The sequence below is a fragment of the Saccostrea cucullata genome, unplaced genomic scaffold (genome assembly GCF_032062105.1).
Source record: "Saccostrea cucullata isolate Sc308-1 unplaced genomic scaffold, CSIRO_AGI_Scuc_v1 ctg4422, whole genome shotgun sequence".
NCBI classification, from domain to species: domain Eukaryota; kingdom Metazoa; phylum Mollusca; class Bivalvia; order Ostreida; family Ostreidae; genus Saccostrea; species Saccostrea cuccullata.
Genome location: NW_026934920.1, coordinates 47,269 through 60,054, shown reverse-complemented (window position 1 = coordinate 60,054; position 12,786 = coordinate 47,269). Strand labels below are relative to the sequence as shown.

Genomic DNA, 12,786 nt, shown 5'->3' with positions numbered 1-12,786 from the left:
TAAGAAATCATCAAAGTACATAAAAACTTACTACAGCGTGTTGTTTTGTCGTTAGTTAAATCCCACATAACAAGTTGTAAACAAGTCACTGATCGCAATACACTTGTCAATATGACGTCATTTCTTACAACGTGACGTATTTGTATGCAGTGAGAGACAGATCAAATAATATTTTCTTAACAAAATATGTATTCTCTAATTAAATAAAATATTATTTACAGATATTCTATGGGGCAATAACTTGATATTAATGTCTTCTTCGCTATTTTATTAATATATTTTCTGTACATTACGTATTTAATTGACATTGCCGTATATTTGTATGCAAGTACATCGGAGGGTAATGTGGGGGGTTTTTAATAAATCGATCTAGTGCAAGGGCATACACTCTATGGATCAAAGTAAGCTTTTACATTTCAACGATAGAACTAATAAGGTATCTGAAAAGTGCTGCGATCCTGATGAAATCTTAAAAACAATTTAATTATATCAATATTTTATGCCGCTGACCAGCAAAAAATATAGCATTCGGTCATACAAGTATAATTTTAACAATGAAATTGCAGAATTTAAACAGGATCGCAGCACTTTTTAGAAACTACAATGCTTTTTGAAAATATTTATATACTAAACTTGGAAATTTAACTTGGTTATGCCCTTGCACTAATGATATTTATATGTAACATCAATACTTCAATTCAATGTGCGAAAATCGCGTAACTGCCGCATCACGTGACTAGTCTAAATATAAAATATAATCGTCCTCGATATGTAGTTATTAATCATAATTACAATTATCCGATATAAATAATGTACTTAAAATAATCGCCATCTCGATTACGAATACATTTTTAAATACAAAATTTAGCCGATATTTCCATTGCGCACCTTAACTGTACTGCGCGTTCGTCCAACTCCGGAATTCCGGAAAGCATACAGACTCTTTTATATAAAATACCTCATGCAAAGTGAGCAGTTTTAAATGCGCCCAAAAAAGAGTTAGATTATGACATACTGGTGTTCCTCGTTATTCATTTTATGGATGAAATTGAATTTTTGGATGCAAATCAAGCCTTGAAATCAAAAGATTAAACAGTAATACTTCATACTGAAGGTCTAGACTTGTAAAAGAAAAATAAAAACACTTATGAAATAGGAAAACTATAGCACCAATTGCCAAGCAAATCGTTGAACAAAAATGTCCCAAATCATGTTTTTTGTTCGTTTTTCACCGATTTCTTGTGTGTAAAATTAATGTATCTTGGTTTTGTGCATGTAAAGTGTGCATTTGTTTCAATTTTATTCATTTTTTTCACAGAATTTTAGCAGTTTCATTTTTTAATTGGAATTACAATGTATCTTGCTAAAAATATCCCCACTAATCATATTATTCAAACAAAGTACAAATTCAAAGTTTAAGGTTGTTTACTTTTAATTCAATAATACATGAAGTTATCTTAAAACTTTTTTTTTAGAACTGATATAGGAAAATTTCCCGGAAACTCGTCCTCATGTCATTTGTATACATGAAATATCTTTTAAGTAGGTCAATAACTTAATGTTTTGATTGATCATCCTCAGCGATGAAATAAAAGTTCATAAAATGTGTTATTTTCGGATAATACAACATTGAAAAATACAGGAATCGAATATATTAAAAACGTGAAAAATGCCACGGAAAGGATTTGTCTTGGTTATAGGTAAGTTGAAAAATATTTTGACACATAAATTGCTTAAATACACACTCATGAATGTCCAAAAGTATACAATATGTTTTTTTTTATTTTATGAATGCAATCACAAAGCATGAAAGTAATGTATGGCAAACATTTCTTTATAAATTATTTCTTGCGTTCGATGACTTGACATTTTGTTATTTAAAAAAAAATACGAGAGTCGTTCAATAAGTAATGCAACATGCCTAAAATATGAAAAAGTACATAATAATATTCTTAATAGTTTCAATCCTTCAAGGCATTCCCTTTTACCCTTTACACATGTATTTTGTCTTTATATCCATGCACAGAAAACCTCAGCATACTCAGCTTTAGAGATGCACCAAAGTCACTGACGAATATCATTTGCCATGAAATGTATGACATTGTTCAATTTTCCTTCCATTGTTTTATGTGTTTTGGGAACAAAAAGATCTCAAAATGTCTTAGATCTATCTGATATGACTAATGGAAAAGTTCTATTCACTTCATTTTCTTCAAAATCTAATTTATTTCCATAAGCTTATGTACAACTGTGTTGTCAGGCACAGGAAAATACCATGGTCACCGAAATTTGGACTGCCCTACCAAGAAATCAGCTTAGCTTTACTTGGGGCAATTTGAACATGAAAGTTACCATTGTTTGGCCTTAATTTGGAGAAATGTGCATGTTCTAATGGATCTCTCTAAAAACGCAAAACTAATAAAACATGTTTGGAACACTTGCTTTTCTTTCACAAAATAAAAGAACACCTTTCCTTTGAATCCACATGTTTTTATTAGTCATCTTATTTTCGGGCATAAAAAAACGTACTTATGTTTTTTTTTTCATTTATCAAGCAAGTTTATCTTATATTTATTTTTTCAAAAAAACTTTTTTTTTAAATAAACCGTTGCCACATTTGCCGCATGGTTTTCACTGAGGCATCTGAAAGACGTAGGGCACCTATCTGATAGAAATTTACTAATTTTTTTTTCTTTGTCAAAATTCAACAAAATGCTGTGACAATTTAACGTTTAGTATCTTAACGATGTCTTTCCACGCAAATTTAACATTTTCAGATATCATAACTTTGATATTTCTTAGTGTCTCCCCAAATTTCAATCGGACAGATTTATTTTAATATTTAGACTCTTTTTATCATTTTGAGTTATAGTATCCATCTAAAAAGTAAACAGCATGAAAGATATTTTTTTTTACAAACAAAATCACATAATAAACATCAGTTCTTCGGCGATTAATGTAAAAAGAACAGTTTTCACATACACTTCTTTTTTTATTTACTTTGCAGAGATAACTTATAAACAGTTTTCAGCTCAGTGTAGTGACCCTGCTTATTTCAAAAGTGAATTTCTTTGCAAAGACAATAGAAAAATTCATGTTTTTTGGTCTTTAAGACCTCTTTAGTAGAACTTTTCAAATGTGAAAAAATAGAATTAAATGCCTCATCATTTATTATGATATACTGTGTGTTGCATTACTTATTGAATGACCCTCGTATTCTGATTTTCTTATCTCATATTTTGATATCAACACTCCAAATGATAAATTAAATTAATTCACTTGTATGTATTTGTAAAAAGGGGAGAGAAACCTAGAATATCACAATTATTTAAATAACAGAAATAAGGAGAGTATGCTAAATCCTTTTTTTTTTTTCAAATTTGGATGTTTTATTAACTAGTCTATGACCAAATACATGTAACAAGTCTGAAAAAAAAGAGATGACTTCAGCCAATAAGCATCTAAGATACTTAAATATAGCCATAAAATGTCAAAAGTGGGTCATGGTGACCTACTTTTTAGTCGACGTTTTCTGTAAACCCAAGATGCATTGACTTAAATTTGATTCTAATATATATTTGATGATAAGTACCTGAGATATGTAAAAGTAGGTAATCGTGACCTATTTTTCAATTGACATTCTCCGAAAACCCAAAATACCTAAACTGACATAGATTAACAATTCTAGGTCAATTTACTAAGATACTTTTAAAAAGCCATAAAATGTCAACAGTAGATCACGGTGACATACATTATAGTCGATGTTTTCCGAAACTAAAGATGCATCAACTGACAAAGTCTGATGTTTCTAACCCAATAAATACCCAAGATACGTAAATATAGCTATAAAATGTCTAAAGTAGCTCACCGTGACCTACTTTTTGGTCAATGTTTATAGAAAACCCAAGATGTATCAACTGACAAAGTTTGATGATCATAGGTCTGAAAGTTTTCAAAATATGCCTTTTAAACAATTGCCTGCAAAATTTAAAAAGTATGTCGTAGTGACCTACTTTTTTATAAATATGTTTTAGGGACCCAAGATGCCTCAACTTACAAGTTTTGATGACTATAAACCTCTCAGTGTCTGAAATAATGAGATTAATGATTTAGAAAGGTTTGGCCATAAAATTCAAAAAGTAGGTCATATTGACCTACTTTTAATTTGACAACTGATAAAGTTTGATGATCACAGGTCTTAAAGTGTCCAAAATATGCGTCTATATCAATTTGAAAACAAATGCCCACAAAATTACCGCGACTTACTTTTGAAATAACATGATGTGAAGTCTTCAGATGCATCATCTTACAAGATTTGATGATCCTAGATTTTATAGTAAACAAAATATAAACGTTTTTATAAAGTGTAAATATTGGTCAATTTGAAGTGATCTTGAGACCACGTTCTTTGCCCCAGGGTGATGTCTTAAACAATTTTAAATCTTCAACATATCTTGATTCTTATAACAAGGTTTGGTGAAAATCTGCTTGGTTGTTCTGGAGAAGATTTTTCAGCAACCAGTATTTTTTGTTTTATTTTCCTGATTATCTCCTCTTTTTTAAGGCTGCAAACCTTGGTAGCTTTTAGTCCAAGGATGTACTGTGACAAATTTGACAATGATTGGCCGAGGGTTTTTGAGCCCATATTTTAAAAAGTTTACGCACACCACTAAAACGCATCTTTAATAATCTTTTACTCCTGGAGTTCAAGAAGTCAAACTGCTGGCATGATTGTAATAAGCATTGAGTTCTCATCCAAAATTGTTAAATTCATGGCTCCAGGGTCATGCATGCAGGGGTTCTAATGCTAGGACTTGGCTATTAAGATTACAAAGAAAAAAATGAACATTTCTTTGAAAATCATCTTCTCTGTTCCTAGGTATTAAACAAAGAAACTTTATGTGTAGTAATGGTGAGCAAGAGTGTCCAAAATTGTGAATATCATGGCTCTAGGGTTGGGGTTCTGGTGTTGGTTTGAAAATATTTTATTGTTAAGTTGTTACAACAAAAGGATTGGACACAAGTACTTAATAATTAGAACGTCCTCTTCCTGGTGTTCTGGTGTTGGAGCAGGGCTAGATTGATATATATTGAAAATGCATTAGTTCTTTGAAAATGTTCTCCTCTGCACCTGGGTATAAAGCTAATGTATTACGTACATAGTGATGATGAGGAAAAGTGCCTCTTCCAAAATTGTAAATTTTCATGGCCTCTGGGTCATCAGTGGTTCTGGAGTTAGTAAGGGAGCTTAATTGATTATGTAGTTAACATTAATTAATTCTATGAAAAATTTCTCCACTGCTATTGGGTATTAAACAAACTAACCATATACATAGTTATTATGAAGAAGGGTGCCTATTTGATAATCGTGAATGTCATGGCGCCTAAGGTGAGGAGTTCTGGTTTTAGGGGACAGGGCTCTATTGATTATATAGTGAAGATACATATTTAATATTGAAAATCTTCCTCACTGTATCTGGGTATTAAACAAACTAACTACATAGTACATAGATATGATGAGGAAGAGTGCCTCTTTGAAAATTGTGAAATTCATGGCCAAAGGATCAGGTTGTGAATTTCAAGGCTCAAGGATCAGGATTTCTGGTGTTACTTAGGATGGCGCTCTAATCATTATATGGTGAAATTGCAAAAATTCTTTGAAAATCTATTTCCGGGTATTAAACAAACTAACTATAGACATAGTTATGATGAGCTAGGATCATTCTTCCAAAATTGTGAAATTTTAGACCCCTGCAACAGGGGTATGATAGATGGCTTGGATTGTGGGGCTCTAACTATATACCGAAAATTTCTTGAAAATACAATGATTTATTTCATTGAAATCCGATTCATTATATAAAACAAACATTTATGATTAACAAGGGTACTTTTTCCAAAATCGTGAAATGTGTAGGCCTAGGGTCTGGGGTTCTTGTGGGGTGGGGGCACTACTGATTAATGCTGAATATTACTTAGATTGGTTGAAATGCATTTTTTATTTAATATTATTTAATTACTCTGACTATGGGTATTAAGTTACCAAACTAAACATGCTATCAAGTGTAGTTATGATGAGCAATGGTGCCTCTTTAAAAATTTTGAATGTCATGGCCTTTAGTTCAAAACATGAACCAACATTATTTTGGATTTCAATGATTTATTCATGATTTATTCTTTAATATGCTTCATAAGTTATGTCATTAATCCTACTTTCATTGCAGAAAAGTTCTGCTCGAAAAATTTCAGACACGAAAACTTTAAAACATTGGAAGTAAAAACAAGTCCGGTAACAAAATGCAGCCATTGAAACCATGCCTATGATACCTTGCACATTGTCTTGAATTTAATCTACAATACACACTAATGTGTGTATACAAGTTACATAAAAATATTATTTATGGAAACCATCATTATTTTGGTATCGTATCAGAGATACAGTGTACATATGCTGTATACAGTTATGGTCGCCACGAGTGATTTTCGCCAATTCACACTTGTAAGCAATTTTGTCCCGTTTAAATTCGCCCAATCAAAGTTCTGCTTAAGCAATTATATAGTGTTTTTTGAACTCGCCCGCTCACCTATAATTGTTGCCATGACAACAATTGATAGAACATTTTATATTTATTCAGCACTCTCAACATATACAATCATCAACTCGTTAATTGAATATTAATATAATAATATAATATTAATATTGAAGTGACAAACACTTTGATCCCAAAGTCCTAACTTTTACAGGAGGAATAGGGTACATTGGTTGCCATGTACAGGGAATCTTTGCCATCGGTAGATAAAGAACCCCCAAAAAATAATACTTGACCAACAGTTCACTCTCAGTTTTACTCAATTACATTTTTCTGACTTAAATTGAATAAATCTTATTAAATTACAAATATACACGCCAAAATTACCTTTCCTTGCCTCCTTGCTATGGAGAAAAAATGTTATTGCTATGGAGATAAAGAATAATGCAGTATTCAATAATTTGCCAGGGTGTCTAAATTTAATTATACTTTTTTTAAAAATTTGTATCTCGATTATCATAGATAACAGTTCATTTGATTTTTCCGTAAACTTTTACATTATTTCTCATTTTATGCATCAAAATAACCATATTTGTTGCTAGGCAACAGATTTGATTTTCAAAAGAGCCAATGAATTTGACTTCAAAATCTAAAAGAGAAAATACTCTGCTTTGATGTGAAATACACTCAACAACTGTACTAATCTGCCCATTTTTAAAATTTGGCCTTGAATATTGCCAAAATCACGAAAAATGCTGAATCAGCTAAAATTGTAAAACATGCGTATATTCCAATGTCTAGCGCAGAACTGACTTAAGACCTAAATTTTTTTTATTACATTGTTAGAACACTTTAAATGTGTATCTTTATTACACCAATAAGTAAGAATAATTCTTATTGTATTAACATGTTATTTTTAGCCTTAAAGATAGGTAATTTTTGGTCCATCAACAGTGAAAAATCTGCCGGTTGCTAAGGAAATTTCTTTTGCCGGGTTTCCAAGGTAACCATTATTCAAAACATTTTTCATTTTACATACACTGTCCATACTTCAAAAAAAAAATATGTGAGTGGAAAATCATCAAATTCTGAGAGCTCTGATGTATCACTTTCATACAATATTTGTTTGATTTTTATCTGGAGTGGTACTTAAATTCAGCTGTCACCAGCATATGGTGTTTTTGTTCCAAAAATTATTTTCTACTCAAGAGTATGCAATGAGTGCGATCAAATTTTAAGCTTAGAAACGTGTCGTATATAATAGCATAAGTTTATAATTCAAGAGATTCATATCTTCCTTAAGTCAGCAGTCCCAAAATCTTATGGTTGCAATAATAACAACATTCAATTATGGACTCTTTAGAAGGAAGACATAATCAATTATCAGGTCTAAGTAGGGTTGTCGCCCTAGGGCGCTTGCTTCCGAGGGTGACAACCCTATTCATATCTGAAAATTGGTGATGTTTCCTTTCTAAAAAGTCTATAGTTGTTTTGATATCCTGAAGAATCTAAATTATTAATTAAATAGCGTAGAAAATAGTTATCTTATGTTCTCCTACTCTGCTCTGATTCCAAACTTTCAAAATATGTCAATTTTACAGACAACTTTGACATCATCATTAGAATTAATCTATTGTTTACCGATCCAGCATATTTATCAATTGTACATTTATAATTACAAATGACAGTTATCTCGCTAAAAACAATGTTATTTTATTCAAAGGGCGACAGCACAATTGTTACTGTGCATGCTCGCTTAAGCTAGATTTCATTGCAATCTGAAGGATGTTCAACAGTTGTCACCCTGGGCTTCAGGGAAACATCACGAATTGTCACATCTCAAGTGACATACTCTTAAGCAGTCAGATTGCGGTATAACTTTGAATAATAATAGTATCACTTAACATATAATCTGTCAACAAGCCGTATTTTGGATGGGTCTTACCATGCCATTTTGACAGAACGTTTGTAATAAATTCGGAAAACTGATTAATTTGAATCGTTTCATTTTTAAGTGCTTCTTGTAACCATTTTATGCCCCGTCAATCTTGCAACATAGAAAACTTCCTCGACGTCGCCACTGACGAAGTACAGGAAACGTAAAAGTATTTCTGATTCTGAGGTTATTGCGGTGCCATTGAATATTCATATAAATACTAACATTTTGATGATTAAAGCTATGCATCTTGCAAAACATCCGATGAAAAGAAAAGTATTTCTCGATGCATTAATCATTAAATGTAGGTGAATAGTCTATTAACAAGCAACTTTAATGGATCCCATAAGAGGTTCATTATATTAAATCAGAGTTTTTTCTAGCCCATTGAAAAAGACATATGATAAATTCATTTCTTACATTGAATAAGTCAAAATTTCTTAAAATTATCAAAGTTCGTTCCCAGAAGTGTTATTTGAACGTTTACCCCAAATCAGTCTTACTATTTAAAAAAAAAATGAATGTATACTGATCCGCAAAAAAACGCCACAAGCAGTAATTTACAAATGTTTGAATTTTTATCTTATGATTTTCAAAAGCGAATAAAGTAAGGCACTTTTCAAAACATCAGAGATATGATAAAAATGATAAATGTTGATCTGTTTACTTTACTAAGTAAAATATGACTGTTAAAACACCCCCTCCCCTTCCAGCCATTCAATTAAAAAGTGCAAGACTGCCCTAAACAACAATTGCAACTTAATTTCTATGATAAAAAAGGTTCATTAATATCGAGATCTCAGCGAAGGAATTATTATTTGACATTTTTAAATGCCCGTTTTCCCGTTAATTAGGTCGAATTTTCTCTAACTTATAGCAGTATAGCCACCCTTGGACTTCCAGTACAAGGACTGTCCTTAATGCATATGATACGTAAGACCCTGTTGAATCGAAATGTAGTGAAATTTCGCATCAGCAACTGTCCATCACCTTTACATTGAAATTTGCCAGCTAGAGTAATGGAAATGCGCACATAAGCCATTTTCAAGTAGTCTTAGCATTGTTTCGGGAAAAGAAACTAGAGTTTATTTTTTGAAATATTGCTGCATTACTTATGATGAACAGTAAAAACCCTTAAAACTCCATAATATTGCCAAATGTTTTGTTAAACATGCAATTTTTGATTTCTGTTAAGCAGACTAAAACTTGACTGCCGGTTATGGTATGGAAATCGTTCAACCGTTAATTTACTGATGTTCACCAAATTGAAGATATTCACAATTTTAAGATACAAACTTCTTAACTTTACATAATTATTTCCCCCTAAAATAGGGTGTTGCGTTTCTTTTGTGTGTCAGTATATGTTTTTTACATGTGTGTTTTGTTTATTCGCGGGCAAAATTCAAAACTTGTTTTCCTTGAAAAAGATATTACAAATCGAAATTTGTTTTAAAGTTTTCTTTAAGTTTTTGAACTTAGGGGTGATTTCATTCACCAGGAAGTTGGAATGGAATCAAATCAGGATAAAAAACAAATAAAGCAGACACAAGATCTATTACAAATAAAATCCTGAATAATGACTCGAAATAGACTCCAAATATTAATGTTTCTTCCTTTGTTCCATGCATCATAAACGATGTATATCCTTCAACTTACATTGTAATTTAGATATTCCTTGAACCTTAAAATGACAGCTATTTTTTACATTGATTTGCGTCAAACATTGACAAATTTATTTGAAAAGCTACTAAGTAGGAATTTTGGCAGTGTCTCGAGGATTTTTTGGGTAATATAGAAGTTAACACCACTTTGTTCAATTTTTAACCAAATCCCGAATCTTTGAATATTTCCAACATACGATTGAATTTTTACTCATCCGTGTGTAAAATTTCCATAAAATGTTTTTTTTCTTAATTTCAGAAACAATCGTCATCTGCTTAATGTCATGTATGACACTATCTCCATCCAAGTTTCCAGAATTCATTGTTGTAACCAACGCAAGTCTTTTAACCTTTGGTGACACAGTTGTCATCAAATGCCTTATTGCAAACATGACTCTTATGGACGTTGTCACTGGTTATACTTTGACGTGGTTTAAGGATGACGTCAGAGTCACGGAGTCGTTCACAGTGCTTTCTAATGACGTTAGAGATTCAAGATACAGCTTAAATATTTTTGCAGAAGAGGGAAAAGGATTTGTTTCCTCGCTGCAAATCAAAAGTAAAAATTTTCATTTTTTTTTTCAATATTACAAGCCATTTATAGGATTAATTGATTATATAATGTAATAAATATGGGTTCGAATTAATTGTATAATTTAGTTATTTTGTCTACACATAAAAACAGATTAAGCCACCACCATTTGCATTAAATTTGTACAAATTAATTGTGAAGAGTCTCCTTTTTGATCTCCTTTTTGATGTTATTTGTCAAAATTACCAGGAATTGGGTTACGCGTACTTAAATAATTTATACAATGTTTTTATTAAGATACATCTTTTGTTTCAGAACCGAACTTTCTTTCAAAAAGGTCATAAATTAAGATACGGAAACCCGAAGTTGATCAACCTGTTTTTATTTGTTTGTCGCCGGAATACCAGAAATCTTGCAACAATCTATCTGTTAATAATTTTAAGTAGAATAGAAAATTTGTCTGAGGGAAAAATTAGGCAAAGTATTTCAAAAGTAGCAAAATTAAATCAGGTTTGAGGGACCATTCGCGCTAAACTGTTCTTTTTTCTTGAATTCTCCACTGACGTATTCTATGAAGCTTAAGGAGACGCATTTCAATTGGAAAAGACCAGTAAGAGTGTGTAACTATAGATGTTCCCCATCAGAATGCTGTCTATATTTAACGCATTCCAAAATCAAAACAGAAAATCTTTTTTTCTGTTTTAAGCATATTGCCCTTAGGTATTGACAAAACTCAACAAATAACACAGTTAACAAGATATTTATTGGTGCGAATATTAAAAGTTTAAAGAACACAAACCATCGTTTACATAGCTAGTTTTTACGGAGTAAATTTCCTCCCAAAACCTATCACTGAAACAGTTTTCACTACCACATTTGAAAAAGGCAAAAATCTACAGAGTAAATTTCCTCTCAAAAATGACACTATACAGTAAAACATACAGTAGTCAATTCAAAAGCGACTGTCCATGATATAAAAAGATTTTACGAAGTAAATTTCCTCCCGAAAATTATCACTGATACAGTATTCACTACAAACAATTACAAATTGAAAATAGCAAAAATCTAAAGAGTAAATTTCCTCTCTAAATTCACATTGGTGCATTCTACATTCAGTATGTCAATGCCAAATCAACCACCGTTTACATACTAGATTTTACGGAGTAAATTTCCTCCCATAGAATTATACTGATACAGTGTTCACTACTTTCATTACAGTTTGTTACTAACAAAAATCCAGAGAGTAAATTTCCTCTCTAATTTCACGTCGGTGGATTGTACATTCAGTATTTCAATGCCAAATCAACCATCGTTTACATTGCTAGATTTTACGGAGTAAATTTCCTCCCAAAGAATTTCACTGATACAGTTTTCTCTACTAACATTACAAATTAGTACTAACAAAAATCTACAGAGTAAATTTCCTCTCTAAATTCACGTCGGTGCATTGTACATTCAGTATTTCAAAGCCAAAAAAACCATCGTTTACATAGCTACATTTTACGGAGTAAATTTCCTCCCAAAGAATATCACTGATACATTGTTCACCACTATATTTCAAAATAGAAAAAAAACTCTACAGAGTAAATTCCTCTCGAAATGCACGTTGGTGCATTGTACATTCAGTATTTCAAAGCCAAATCAACCATCTTTTCACAGCTAGATTTTACGGAGTAAATTTCCTCCCAAAGACTATCACTGATATAGTGTACACAACTACATTTCATCTAGAGAGGAAACTTCCTCTCAAAATGACATATACGGTAAACATACAGTAGTCAATTCAGAAGCGACTATCCTTTATATGACAAGACTTTACGGAGTAAATTTCCCCCAAAGATTTCACCGATAGAGTGTTCACTACTTACATTACAGTTTGTTATTAACAAAAATCTAGAGAGTAAATTTCCTCTCTAAATTCACGTCGGTGTATTGTACATTCGGTATTTCAATGCCAAATCAACTATCGTTAACATAGCTGGATTTTACGGAGTAAATTTCCTCCCAAAAAATATCACTGATACATTGTTCACTTCTACATTTCAACATAGAAAAAAAGTCTACGGAGTAAATTTCCTCTCAAAATGCGCGTCGGTGCATTGTACATTCAGTATTTCAAAGCCAAATCAA

General features: G+C 31.6%; 1 protein-coding gene across 1 annotated transcript in view; it reads left to right on the top strand.

The window, feature by feature from the left end:
* Positions 1–1,669: 1,669 nt before the first annotated feature.
* Positions 1,670–12,786, top strand: part of LOC134241547 (uncharacterized) — a 37,084-nt gene continuing 25,967 nt past the window's right edge. The window contains exons 1-2 of the mRNA XM_062723584.1: positions 1,670–1,700; positions 10,384–10,683. Of these exons, the coding sequence (XP_062579568.1) occupies positions 1,670–1,700; positions 10,384–10,683 (331 nt within the window). The remainder of the gene's footprint in view (positions 1,701–10,383; positions 10,684–12,786) is intronic.